The 15,000-nt window shown below is 45.0% G+C and overlaps 1 protein-coding gene across 1 annotated transcript in view; it reads left to right on the forward strand.

Moving 5' to 3' along the window:
- The first annotated feature begins 3,089 nt into the window (after positions 1 to 3,089).
- LOC143302082 (uncharacterized) overlaps positions 3,090 to 15,000 on the forward strand; it is a 230,855-nt gene continuing 218,944 nt past the window's right edge. The window contains exons 1-3 of the mRNA XM_076616596.1: positions 3,090 to 3,205; positions 6,459 to 8,591; positions 9,803 to 10,056. Of these exons, the coding sequence (XP_076472711.1) occupies positions 3,200 to 3,205; positions 6,459 to 8,591; positions 9,803 to 10,056 (2,393 nt within the window). The 5' untranslated portion in view covers positions 3,090 to 3,199. The remainder of the gene's footprint in view (positions 3,206 to 6,458; positions 8,592 to 9,802; positions 10,057 to 15,000) is intronic.

A 15,000-nucleotide genomic window follows, 5' to 3' on the forward strand; every position in this document is an offset into this window, starting at 1 on the left:
TTGAAGTAGTGGAGAGTGGTGGGTGCGAAAGTGGGTTGGGGTGGTGGGGGGGGGGGGAGGGTTGAGGATGGGGAAAGGCAAGGGAAGGGGGAGGGGGGGTGGAGGAAGGGCGAGAGCGTGTGCAGGGCAAAACTTGTGATGAATCGTGACCTGAGATTCAATTCCTCGTGGGAGGTCTCGCATACTCGATATTAAAAAAAAAAAAAAAAAAAAGGATACAACCGATATCGAGAGCATTGTATGGGTGGAATTTTTGTTCATTTTGATTTTTTCTGTCTCTGTCTCTGTCTATCTGTCTGTCTGTCTCTGTCTCTCTGTGTCTGTCTGTCTGTTTCTGTCAGTCTGTCTCTGTCTCTCTCTCTCTATCTCGATGTCTCTCTGTGTGTGTGTCTGTCTGTCTCTCTCTCTGTGTCTGCCTGTCTCTCTGTCTCTGACGTCTCTCTGTCTCTTTCTCTCTGTCTCTCTCTTTTTTTCCGTCTCTCTCTGTCTCTGTCTGTCTGTGTCTTTATCTCTCTCTTTCTCTGTCTCTCTCTTTGTCTGTTTGTCTGTCTGTCTGTTTTTCTCTTTGTCTCTGACTCTGTGCCTCTCTCTGTCTCTCTTTTTCTCTGTTGGTCTTTCTGTCTGTCTGTCTCTCACCCACTCTCTCTTTGTTCTTCCTTTTTCTCCCGTTTAATTGATTACTTTTGGAAGCAATGAGGATCAGTTACAAGGAAAATCGGAATCAGGGTAAGGTGTTTCGTATATGTTACAGCTATCCGCTGTTCGATAATGTTACGAAAAGCAGTTGCTGAATTGGCGGAGATCAGAGGAATGGATTTCGTTATGTGTTGATCGACATTGAATTAAGTCGAGTGGTGGTCTGGAAGTGGAACGCCCGATTTGTGTGTGTGTGTGTGTGTGTGTGTGTGTGTGTGTGTGTGTGTGTGTGTGTGTGTGTGTGTGTGTGTTGTGTTTGTGTTGTGTGTGTGTGTGTGTGTGTGTGTACGTGTGTGTATTGTGTGCGTGCGTGCGTGCGTCCGTGTGTGTGTGTGGGTGTGTGTAGTGTAGTATAGTGTGTGTGTGTGTGTGTGTGTGTGTGTGTGTGTGTAGTGTAGTGTATGTAGTGTGCGTTTGTGTGTGTGTGTGTGTGTGTGTGTGCGTGCGTGTGTGTGTGTGTGTGTGTGTGTGTGTGTGTGTGTGTGTGTGTGTGTGTGTGTGTGTGTGTGTGTGGTGTAGTGTATGTAGTGTGTGTGTGTGTGTGTGTGTGTGTGTGTGTGGTGTAGTGTATGTAGTGTGTGTGTGTGTGTGTGTGTGTGTGTGTGTGTGTGTGTGTGTGTCTGTGTGTGTGTGTGTGTCTGTGTCTGTGTGCGATGCTGGATAAAATCCCCAAAGAAAAAGAATTGTCCTCATTTCATTTATCTACACTCAAATTTTCTGCCCACTGGACTTGATCAGTAGAGAGAACAGTCTTGTCTGTGACGTATTGTCTGTAACGTACGTCATTACCCACGTTTGACGTCAATATCACATCTAAATTATTTGATAGTCTCGTTACCCCAATACTAACGTGTGGAGGAGAAATATGCTTCCCCACTCGTGAAAAAGCAGATGATACTTTTACCTTTGTCAAACTATATAACCGCTGTCTCATGAACAAATTTCCTCATGAGCATGTTCATTTAAACTTTTTTTTAAAACAAATATTGGGAGTCCACAAAAAAGCCACAAATTTAGCAATACTTGGTGAAATAGGTAAATACCCCGTAAGTTAAAAAGTGATTTGTCAAATAATAAAATTTTGGTTTCACATAACACAGGCACGAAAAAATTGATGTATCAAAATTGTGTATGACGACATGCTTACAGAGGAAACAAAACAGCGAACATGGATTAATTTCGTTGGAATTATATTACAGAATCTTGGTTTAAGACACGTTTGGAATAATCAGTCAACATTCAATATTCAAAGACTTAGCCACGTTATAATGAATAAACTAGAATATGGATATGCTTTATACTGGAAGAGAAACAAATCTGAAAATAAATCTAAACTACTCTTTTACAATAAAATTACTCATGAATACAGAACCGAACCTTATTTGCTTGAAGGATATCTTAATATTATAATGAAAAACAATCATTGTGCAAATTAAGAATATCCTGTCATGATTTAGCGATAGGAAAAGGCAGATATTTCAATATCCCAAAAGAAAGGAGACTATGTTTACAGTGTCAAACAATAGAGGATGAATATCATTTCTTAGATGACTGCGAATTATATATATATATATATATATATATATATATATATATATATATATATATATATACCCTTCGAAATATTATTAAACCCAGTCAGCTAATACTGGAAGACAAACTTGTTGGACTGTTTGGGAAATTTGTCAGTAACGGCTGCCAAAAACGCCATAGCGTGCAGGAGTGATTCAATCTCTTGTTCAATATTTATCTATCTATTTTGTTTTGCTTTTTTGTGCGTGGTTTCATGTAACTTTGCATGCGTGTCTCATAAACCTTGTTCAGGTTTAATTGACATTAAAATTGATTCTGATTCTGATTCTGTACAATATCAAATGCGTTATATATATATGTATATGTATATATATGTATATATATATATATATATATATATATATATATATATATATATATATATATATATATATATATATCGATCTCTGTCCTCAGCAGGTGCGCACGTTCTCCTCCTGCCTTCCTTCCACCACCACCCTCCCCCACCTTCCTCCCACGTCCCCGATCCCCCTCCACATCCCCCCCCCTACCCCCGCACCCTCCCGCCTCCCCTTTCAACAAGCATCATACCACACCACCACGCACTACGATGGAAGAGAGTTCCGCCACACAGACGCCGAGTAAGACTCGACACAAGACCTTCCCGTCCAACCAGATTCACGACAGCAGCGGCTCCCAACCCTCCCCCCACCCCCACCACCACCCCCACCCCCACCTCCCCTACAAGCCACCCTCGCTGTCCAGCCACCACCACCACCCCCACAACCCCCACCACCAACAACACCATCAACATCATCATCATCACCACCCCTCACCCGGGGTGGTCTCGGCACCCCGAATGTCGTCATCATCTTCATCGGCTACCCCTCCTCCTCCTCCTCCTGCGAGAAGCGCTGGCCACCCGCCACCCCAACAGGCGGACTTTATTTCTGTGAAGGAACCGGAGAATATGCAGGTGGGTTCGTTCTTTAGATTAGCATCTATTAATTGTTAGTGATATTAGATGATTAAAAAAAAAAAAAAGAAAAAGAAGAAAAAAAGCACCACATACACCGAATAACTGAAAAAAGAAGTATCAGTATCAGTATCAGTAGCTCAAGGAGGCGTCACTGCGTTCGGTCAAATCCATATACACTACACCACATCTGCCAAGCAGATGCCTGACCAGCAGTGTAACCCAACGCGCTTAGTCAGGCCTCGGGGGAAAAAAAAAAAAACAACAGAAAAAAAGTACTTGTTATTGTTGTTATGATCATTTCATCCTGCGTGATGTGATATTCGTGAGGAAGCTCCAAGTTTTCAGCACGTACTTAACCCCCCCCGCCACCCCTTCCAACTCCCCCAATTGATTAACACAGTCGACATTCGGTCATTCAGAATTTGCAAGATAAGTCAGTAAGTCAGTAAATATGGAAAACTGGCGCCTTCAGAATAAAACACACCACGAAAGTTGTATGCCTAGGTATGCATATTTTTTTCCCCGGTATTGAGATGAACGAGTTAATGCCAAAGCATTCCAACAACTGAGTTTTTTTGTTTTTTTTTCAGTTATCTTTTCATCTGTAACTAACGACTTTGTTTTGTTAGGTTATCAAAACGTCCAACAGCTAATTTAATTATCAGCAATCTGACATTTTGACACTGTCAGTGTCTGTTTTCATTGGTCAGTTGATTTTTATGGTTAATTCGCCCCCCCCCCCCCACCTCAGATACCCTTGCCCTTCCTTACTTTTTCCAACCACTCACGTATATATATATATATATATATATATATATATATGTACACACACACAGAGAGACACAGACACACACACACACACACACACACACACACACACATATATATATATATATGTGTGTGTGTGTGTTTGTGCGTATGTGTGTGTATCTGTGTGTCTGTTTGTATGTATGCATAGTTCGATCACGTTCTCGTACACATGCTCACACGCAGATACGCCACACACGCACAACGTTGTCTCCGATTAAAATCACTTGAGTGAATAGACGTTAAACTGTAATGATGACCAGCCAACCGACCAACTGATGGGTTTCTATGGCAACAGGTGCTTATACGGTGTTGCAACATTTTTTCAGTGAAGACCGTTTCTCCCTAGAGAGATTTTGAATTCCTGACAGAAAAAAAAACAGCTCTATTTTTATTCCATACAGTTAACAACAACAACAAAAGTTTCGATGTGTTCTCTTTTTTTTCTCTCTTACTTTTCCCCCTACGCTTTTTGTAATGGTTTGACATTTCATCTAATCGGTTTTTTTTATATTAGACGGGGAATTTTGCCATGGATTTAGATTTCATTCAATTTCATAGATTGAACAGCCAGCTTTTGTGAAGTTGTGACGCAAACAATTCCATTTCATTTCATCGTATTCAAAAAAAGAAAGAAAAAAGAAAAAAAAAGAAAGAAAAACAACAACAGCAGCAACAACAACAAAACAGTCCTATTCCTCAGTTTCAGTAGCTCAAGGAGGCGTCACTGCGTTCGGACAAATCCATATACGCTACACCACATCTGCCAAGCAGATACCTGACCAGCAGCGTAACCCAACGCGCTTTGTCAGGCCTTGAGAAAAACTAAACTAAACTAAACTAAACTAAACTAACTAACTAACTAACTAACTATCTAACTAATGATATAATTTAAAAAAACTAATGAAAATAAAATAAATAAATAGATAAATAAATAAATGAAATAAATAAATTCCTCAAAACAGCAAAACAAACAAACAAATAAACAAACAAGCAAGCGAACAAACGAAAACAAGTTTCATATTGTATCGTATCGTTTTGTGATACGTTTTTTGATCACAACACATTTCCCTTTGTGAAATTCTGTGCTGTTCGCGTAGAGAGCACGTCGACACAATGCAGATCAAACATATTGTTTTTTTCTTCTTTTCTGCGTGCAGGTGTACTGGTTTCACGACCAAAATGGATTTTTATTCTACAGTTACTTTCTTTTCCCCAGTGGCAGCCCCTTTTGTGTGGCTCTACCCAGGTCGTTAGGCTGTTGTGCAAAAGACTGTTTTTGTAAAGCGCTTAGAGCTTGGTGGCTGAGCAAATGACTTTTTTTTGTAAAGCGTTTAGAGCTTGGTCTTTGAGTAAATGACTGTTTTTGGTAAAGCGCTTTGAGCTTGGTCGCTGAGCAAATGACTGTTTTTGGTAAAGCGCTTTGAGCTTGGTCGCTGAGCAAATGACTGTTTTTTGTAAAGCGCTTAGAGCTTGGTCGTGGTCGCTGAGTAAATGACTGTTTTTGTAAAGCGCTTAGAGCTTGGTCGCTGAGCAAATGACTGTTTTTGTAAAGTGCTTAGAGCTTGGTCACTGAGCAAATGGCTGTTTTTGTAAAGCGCTTAGAGCTTGGTCGCTGAGCAAATGGCTGTTTTTGTAAAGTGCTTAGAGCTTGGTCGCTGAGCAAATGAGTGTTTTTGTAAAAAAAAGTCATTTGCTCAGCCACCATGCTCTAAGCGCTTTACAAAAACAGTCTTTTGCACAACAGCCTAACGACCTGGGTAGAGCCACACAAAAGGGGCTGCCACTGGGGAAAAGAAAGTAACTGTAGAATAAAAATCCATTTTAAAAAAAGTCATTTGCTCAGCCACCATGCTCTAAGCGCTTTACAAAAACAGTCTTTTGCACAACAGCCTAACGACCTGGGTAGAGCCACACAAAAGGGGCTGCCGCTGTCGTGGTCGCTGAGTAAATGACTGTTTTTGTACAGCGCTTAGAGCTTGGTCGCTGAGCAAATGACTGTTTTTGTAAAGCGCTTAGAGCTTGGTCGCTGAGCAAATGAGTGTTTTTGTAAAGCGCCTTGAGCTTGGTCTCTGACCGAGGATAGGTGCTGTATCAATATCCGTATCATCATCATCATGTTTAATCGAATCGAAATGATTTTGTTTTGAACCCAACTGAATAATGGAATGGAATAGAATTGGTCTGGATTTGACCGATTCGAATCGATTTAAGATGAGCTTATCTGAGTTGAATTAAGCTAGGGCCCTGAAACTTTACCGAGTTTCTGCTATTTGCATGTTCTTAAAGTGCGCAAAGTTTCATAAGTCTACATGCTGTAGATCTTGAGATTTAACATGAAAGAAAAAGAAAAAAAAAAGGCTAAAAAATCACCAGTAGAACAGAGGTAAGTGGAGCTGGATCGAATACGAACTGAAGTGATTTAAACAGGATTGAATTGCAGGTCTCGTCATCGTCGTCGTCGTCGTCGTCCAAACCCTCCCAGTCCCCCATGCCCAAACCTCTCCCTCCCAGCAGCGTCCCCGCCACCATGACTCAGCCCTTGTCCGGAGTCTGCGAGCATTCCGTGAAGACGGCCGCGCCTGTGGACCCGGTTCTGGAACATTCCTCAGCAACCAGACCCCCTCGGACCTCGGCCCACGACGTGGCTCAGCCCTCGCCAACAGCGCTCGGCAACGGGAACTCCCCAACCCTTCACCCCAGTTCTCACCCCCCTCTTCCACCCCCTGTGGCTAACTGCTCGTCGGGGAGAGAGAGGACCGACGCCAACCCTGCCAACAACGTGAGGAAGAACAGTCTAGATTCCCACCGGGAAAGGAGAGGCGGAGGAGGAGGTGGAGGAGGAGAAGAAGAAAGAGAAGAAGAATCCAGGGAGACGAGGAGGGCAAGTCTAAACTTCAGGAGGAATAGCGAGGGTTCAGCGAGAGAAAGGCAGATCATCATCAGCAGCAACAGCAACAGCAGTGGAGGAGACTGTGGAAGAGAAGGGAGGAGGAAGAGCTCATCCGCTTCAAGGACTACGAGAGCCGGCAGCTGTGAAAGGAGACAGGACAGACCCAACAGCTCAGAGTCCTCCTCCCCCTCCTCCTCCACCACCGTCTCAGTCAGGCAGAGGAAGAACAGCTCAGAGCTGAGAGAGAAGCGGAAGAACAGCCTGGAGCTCCTACACTCGGCGCAGCTCGGGGAAGGGCCGCTGGACACGTTCAGCGCCAGGTCTGACGACGGGGGAACCGGAAGTAACCCACCTCCTCCTCCCGCCATTCCTCACAGGGCCCCGACCTCCTCCTCGTCGTCTGTCAGAGTCCGCGGCAGCGAGTCCAGGTCCAGCTTGAGAGGCTCGCGTCCCAGTTCCGACAGCTCCCTGGCTTCTTTGCCACGGGAACGTTCCGATTGTGGGGACTGCAAACCTCCAGTGCCTTTGAAACAAGGAGGAGGAAGAGGTGGAGGTGCAGGAGCTCTTGCTGTTCCCACGACAGGCTCCACCACCACCACCACCAGCACCGCCGCCACAACACCCAGCTCGCTGAGCCCTCGGAGAAAGCTCATCATGAGGATGATGCCGGCCGCGTCCGCGGACCCCAACATCGTGACAAACAACGGGACGGTGACGACGCCATCAGGGTCCCTGACCGGGTCCAACAACCCTCATCCTTCTGCTCCCACCTCCCCTTCCTTCCACTTCCCCCTGTCCACCGTCGTGCCTCCTCCTGCTAAACCGCCACCACCACAACCACCGTCGGCACCGCTTCGGAGTGTTTCATCCCCGTCTCACGATTCATCCCAAGGCAGTAAACCTGACGCCAAGCCCCAGACGTCAGCAGCGCAGACCACGGACCACAAGCCGTCTGTCCCCAAATCCAAACCCCCTCTGGAACCGAAACCAGCCGCCGTCACCCAGAAACCCAAACCGTCGCCCGCCGCAGTGTCCAACGAACAGAAACCGCCCATCCCGCAACAATCCAGACCACCGCCTTTGAAGTCCTCTCGTTCCGCCTCGGACTTGAAAAGCTTCCGCGAGAGCCCTAAAGAAGCGTTTCATGATTCTGTGTCCGTGACAAAGGGGGGTCACTCTTCCAGAGGAGACGCGCTGTCCTCATCCTCCTCCTCGTCGTCGTCCGCCAGAGATCCAGGGCAGTCGTCACTGCTGATGCTGGACCTCTCAGAGCTTCCGGGATTGAAGAGAGCATCCCCGGACCTGCTGAAGAAGTTCAAGCACCCAGCCAACAAAACGGAACCTTCGCCAAAAGGAGGGAACCTCGCTCCTTCCTCCTCCTCCTCCACCTCCTCCCCTCCCTCCTCCTCCGCCTCCACCTCCACGCTCGGACCCTCCTCCCCCTCCTCCTCCTCCCTTACCAACCAACCTTCTACTACTCCTCCTCCCCCTCCGCCCACCCCGGCCTCTTCGGCCGCCCCCTCCACCTCATCCTTAGCCCAAGGTGGGAGTCAGGGTCCCCCGGTTCACCCCCACCAGCACTCCCAGGTCTCCTTCGCTCCCTCGGCATCGGTGGAGGGGGCCTCGGATGTGGATCTTCGTCCGGCACCTTGTGTTCATGAGGCGTCCACTATTCCCCTGCAGGTTGGTGTGCTTTGGGTTTCGTAGTGGTGGTGGTGGTGGTGGTGGTTGTGGTAGCAGTAGAACTTGGAAGTAGTAGTTCGTAGTTCGTGTTGTACTTGTTGCTGTTGTTTCTCTCTCTCTCTCTGTGTCTCTGTCTGTCTTTTGTTTCTCTCTCTCTCTTTCTCTCTCTCTCCCTCTCTCTCTCTCAGTGTGTGTGTGTGTGTGTGTGTGTGTGTGTGTGTGTGTGTGTGTGTGTGTGTGCTTTCTTCTTCTTCTTCTTCCTAGAAGTAGTAGTAGTAGTTGTAGTAGTAGAACTTGCAGCAGCAGCAGTAGTACTAGTAGCAGCAGCAGTAGTAGTAACAGCAGCAGCAGTAGTAGTAGTAGTAGCATTAATAGTAGTAGTAGTAGTAGCAGCAGCAGCAGCAGCAGCAGTAGTAGTAGTAGCATCATCAGCAGCAGCAGTAGTAGTAGTAGTAGCAGCATCAGCAGCAGCATCAGTAGTAGTAGTAGAAGCAGCAGCAGTAGTAGCAGTAGTAGTAGTAGTCGTAGTTAGTGTTGTACTTGTATCTCTCTCTGTTTCTGTCTCTGCCTCTCTCTGCCTCTCCCTCTTTGTCTCTGTCTCTCTCTCTCTGTTTCTGTCTCTCTGTCTCTGTCTGTCTGTCTGTCTCTCTCTCTTTATTTTTCGTCTTCCTTTCCTATATTGCACCTTCTCATCCTTGTTGTTATTGTTGTTGTTGATGATGATGATGATCACATCATCTTCTTCTTCTTCTTCTTCTTCTTCTTCTTCTTCTTCTTCTTCATCACCACATCATCATTCCCATCAATACATGGATACGTCATCTTAGAACGAATCATCATCATCATCATTATCATCACCATCCTAATCCTCATCACCATCCTCATCACCTTCTTCTTCTTATTATTATTATTAGTAGTAGTAGTAGTAGCGGCGGTGCTGGTGCTGGTACGGTTATTGTTATAGTTATCGTTGTTGTTGTTCTTTTTATGATTACGATGACGGCGATGATGGTGACGATGATGATGATGATGATGATGATTATCATTGTTATTATCATCATCATCATCTCCGCCATCCTTCTCCCTTTCCCTTTCCCCCTCCTCCTTCCCCCTTCCACTCCTCCTCCCCCTCCTCCTCCTCCTAATTGATTCTCTTCTGCCCCCCCCCTCCCCCCTGCCCCACCACCACCAACCACCAACCACCACGACAGCGGAGCCCCAAAGGCCGCAAGTCTCTCTCCCCGTCTCTGCTGCGTCGGGCACTGTCTCCGTCGCTGAGGAGGCGGAAGGCGGACGGGGGCGGGAGGAGGGCGGTAGTGGTGGTCAGCCCGGCCGGGACGGAGGGCTCCTCTGTGGGCGTGGGTGGCGGGAGCGACGAGTGTCACGTGTGTGGCTTCCCCTTGGGGCAGTCCATGGTGTCCGTGCAAGGGATGCACTACCACCGGGGCTGCTTCCGGTGTAACGTGTGAGTGTTATTTATTATCTGTGTGTGTGTGTGTGTGTGTGTGTGTGTGTGTGTGTGTGTTGGTTGGTTTGGTTGTTGTGGAGGTTTGGTTTGGTTGGTTGTGGTTTGGTGGTGTTGGTGTTGTTGTTGGTGGTGATGGTGGTGGTTCTTGTGTTTGTTGTTGTTGGTGGTGTTGATGTTGGTGTTGGTGGTGGTGGTGATGGTGTTGGTGTTGTTGTTGTTGTTGTTGGTGGTGGTGGTGGTTATGGTGGTGGTTGTTGTGTTTGTTGTTGTTGGTGGTGGTGATGGTGGTTGTTGTTGTTGGTGGTGATGGTGTTGTTGTTGTTGGTTTTGGTGGTTATGGTGGTTGTTGTTGTGTTTGTTGTTGTTGGTGGTGTTGGTATTGGTGTTGTTGGTGGTGTTTGGTTGGTGGTGTTGTTGGTATTGTTGTTGTTGTTGGTGGTGGTGGTGGTGGTGGTTGGAGTGGTGGTGGTGTTTGGTTGGTGGTGGTGGTGGTTGTGGTGGTGATGGTGGTGTTGTTGCTGGTTGTGGTGGTGGTGATTGTGTTTATGGTGGTGTTGGCGGAGTTGTTGTTAGTGGTGGCATTGCTGTGGTTGTTGTTGGTGGTGGTGTTAGTGGTGTTGTTGTTTGTTGTGGTATTGTTGTGGTTGTTGTTGGTGGTGGTGATGGTGGTGGTTGTGGTTGGTGGTGGTGATGGTGGTGGTTGTGGTTGGGATGCTATTGCTTGTTGTTGTTGTTGCTGTTGTTGTTGTTGTTGTTGGTGGTGGTGGTGATGATGGTGGTTGTGGCTGTTGTTGTTGATGTTGTTGTCGTTGTTGTTGTTGTTGTGGTCGTGGTAGTAGTGTTGTTGGGGTTGGAGTTTTGTTGATTAGTGTTGTCGATGATATATTCTTCTTCTTCTTCTTCTCCTTATTGTTGTCGTTGTTGTTGTTATTCATTGATGTAAGGAAAGGTAAAGCGTGTGACTGTCTTGTTCTTTTTTTTTTCTCTGTTCAGTTTTTGATTAAACATCTGTTATCAAAATGCGATGTTACGCAAATACAGAGAACAAAAATACCCACTCTGTACATCGCTTTTTCTGCATCTAACTGTACATAATTGTGTGTGTGTGTGTGTGTGTGTGTGTGTGTGTGTGTGTGTGTGTGTGTGTGTGTGTGTACGTGCGTGCGTGCGTGTGTGTGTTTGTGTGTGTGTGTGCGTTGTGCGTGTGTGTGTGTTTGTATGTGTGTGTGTGCGTTGTGCGTGTGTGTGTTGTGTGTGTGTGTGTGTGTGTGTGTGTGCGTGTACACACACACACACACACTCTTACACACACACCACAGCATCACATACACACACACTACAGCACACCACACACACACACACACACACACACACACACACAGACACACACACACACACACACACACTGACACTAACACACACTCACACACACACACACACACACACACACACACACACACACACACACACACACACAACTTGCGATATGTTAAAGTCTCAAATCCCTGAACTGAAATCATCTTCAGTGTTGACGATCTTCAGCTGTCCATTGCTAATGCATGACTTTTTCAACTCCTTGTTAAACAGTCCAGTTGGTTCGCTGTTATAGCTGTTAGTTTTTCATTAGAAATATGTTATATTGTTATGATTTTTTGTTTATTTTTTAAACAAAACTTAAATCAATAATTTTCACACACACACACACACACACACACACACACACACACACACACACACACACACACACACACACACACACACACTTTCACTTACTCGTATGCGTACACAGTAATTCCCCCCCCCTCCTCCCACTCGATTTTTTTCCTTCCCTCGCACACACACACACAAGGCCTCCCGCCAACACAGCACAGGCAACATGCCAGACACTGTTTAGTACAAGCACCTCATTACAAGGTGAAACAGGAGAAGATAACCGCTCATTACACTACAGCCCACCTTCCCCCCTCCTCCTCCACCTCACATATATTCCTCCTCCTCCCCCTTTTCCTCTTCCTTCTCCTCCTCTTCCTCCTCCTCTTCCTTCTCCTCCTCCTCCTCCTCTTCCTTCTCCTCCTCCTCCTCCTCTTCCTTCTCCTCCTCCTCCTCCTCCTCTTCCTTCTCCTCCTCCTCCTCCTCTTCCTTCTCCTCCTCTTCCTCCTCCTCCTCTTCCTTCTCCTCCTCCTCCTCTTCCTTCTCCTCATTCTCTTCCTCCTCTTCCTTCTCCTCCTCTTCCTTCTCCTCTTCCTCCTCCGCCTCTTCCTTCTCCTCCTCCTCCTTCTACTCCTCTTCCTTCTCCTCTTCCTCCTCCTCTCCCTCTCTCTTCTGTGGCCTCGACCAACTCACATCCTGTCCTTACCGATAAACTCTTATCATCGGATTTCTGATTCTTTGACGATGAGAGGAAAACCTGTGGAGTGAAAGCTTAAAAAAACAAACAAACAACAACAACAACACCACCACCACCACCACCAACAACAACAACAACAACAACAACAACAACAACAACAACAACAACAACACACACACACACATACACACACAAACACACAAGAGAGGCAAGGCCTTCAAGACTCATTTGTGATACACTTAAAAAAAAAAATCTAATCGTTAGAATGTGTTCTGTATTTATTATAAAGCTTCGGGTTAAAAGAAAAAGAAAAAAAAAGTCCTAACAGCAGATTCGAACCCCGCGTGTTCGGATAAGAAACTGTCTTATCCATGACACTATCGTGGCTCCTTAGCTGACGTTCAAAAATATAATATTTAAACATGCTTTTTTAAAGGGCGATAAATCGATTGCGGTATTCGCAGTGAGAACGCTGTTCAAATCATATTATTCTGGTGTATCTTGGGCATTCAAAAAATCTTTGAGGACAATTAAAAATTCTTTTTAAGTTCGCGGTAAAGGAGACGTGGCTATCACCGCAATCACACTGCAACATTTAGCCGTTTTCTCTGGATCTAGATAGATGTACAAGTTTAGTTACATCCTGTTGACACGGTCGATTCAGTTTCTCTTTTATGTTCATTCTAGTTTTATAGTTTTAAAGTTGATATGAAAATTGAGTATTTTGTTAAACTAATAACATGTAGAGCCAAGTACAAGTGCTCCTAAACGTTGTATGAAGTGAAAAGGACTTCATTTTGAGAAAAGTCAAGACTGGAAATTTTTACGTTTCATCAATTCAAGGGTATTAACTCTCATGGTTTATTATTTTTAACTGTAATTCCGACTGATTCTATGGATATCTTTATGGCAGTTTAGGGCATAATCCAGTAAGTGATGAGGCGTTCACAAATCTTTCTCTGAATAAATATTTAACGGTCTCCTTCTCCAACTTTCCATCACATGTTATCGTGTATTGTCGATTGAATATAGGATTGAACGGGCAGGTCAACAACTTGAAACAAAATGGCGTCGTTCGCGTTCGCGAAGAATATGAGCACGCGCTTTGAATATGTATAAATATGTGTGCGCAATTGATTTTTGCCCATGACCTTCAGGGCTCAGCCAATAGATATATAAAGTCCACTCGTCTTATTGATTTTAGTAATTTCCGAAAAAGACCACTTGGGCAAATGAACATAGTGAAAGCCCTGTACACTGAGAGTAAAACACAAGCTATTTATGTATTGAGTATAATTTCAAATTGTAATGTTTAAGATGAGAAAGATCAGTTTAAAGCAAATTAAGTCCCCTAGCATTAATTATAGATTTCCCTTTTTTACTATCTGCACCAAAGCAAAAGAAGCAAAAGAAGTTCCTGTTTGAACAAAAAATGATAAAATGACTGCTCTTGTTGTTGTCAGAATGTCATATCAAAGTGCCAAGTTTAGAAAATTAAAAAAAACACGCAGCAAAAAACAAAAACAAACAGCAAATGTAGTTTGCAAATAATTTGGCTTCTTTTATTATTTTTTTGTGCCCATCCCAGAGGTGCAATATTGTTATAAACAATATGACTGGAAAGAACTGAATTTTTCCTATTTTTATGCCTAATTTGGTGTCAACTGACAAAGTATTTGCAGAGAAAATGGCAATGTTAAAGTTTACCACGGACACACACACACACACACACACACACACACACAGACAACCGAACACAGGGTTAAAACATAGACTCTGTTTACACAAGTGAGTCAAAAATAAAAGAGAGAGAGAGAGAGAGAGAGAGAGAGAGAAGGGAGAGAGAGAGAGAGAGAGAAACATAAACTAAATTAGATAAAGTAAAATCAGAAGACAAGTGGAATGGGGTTCTCTGTCTGTCTGTCTGTGCGTCTGTGTGTGTGTGTGTGTGTGTTTAGTGTTGTGTTGTGTGCGCGCGCGCACGTATGGGCGTGTGATAGTTTTAGTGCAACGCAGTGTGTGTGTGTCTTGCGAGTGTAGTCGTGTGTGTGTGTGTGTGTGTGTGTGTGAGTTGGTTATGGGCAGACCCGAATGTTGTAATCCGAGTGACAGTCAAGGTCAAGATAAGGTTCTTTGTTTCTACAGTTTCCTGTTTCCTACTACGCTGGAGAACACACACACACACACACGCACATACATACACACACACACACACACGCACACACACGCACATACACACACACTCTCACACACACACGCACACACACACACACACACACACACACACACACACACACACATATATATATATATATATATATATATATATATATATACATATATATATACACACATACATACACACACACACACACACACACACACACACACACACACACACACACGTGGGCATACACACACACACACATACGCACACATACACACACACACGTGGGCATACACACACACATGTGGATATACACACACACACACACACACACACATGCACACATACACACACACACATACACACACACACACACGTGGGCACACACAGACATTCGCATACTGCCCCCCCCCCCTCCTCCAAACGC

The sequence above is a fragment of the Babylonia areolata genome, chromosome 28, assembly GCF_041734735.1.
Source record: "Babylonia areolata isolate BAREFJ2019XMU chromosome 28, ASM4173473v1, whole genome shotgun sequence".
Lineage (NCBI taxonomy): Eukaryota > Metazoa > Mollusca > Gastropoda > Neogastropoda > Buccinidae > Babylonia > Babylonia areolata.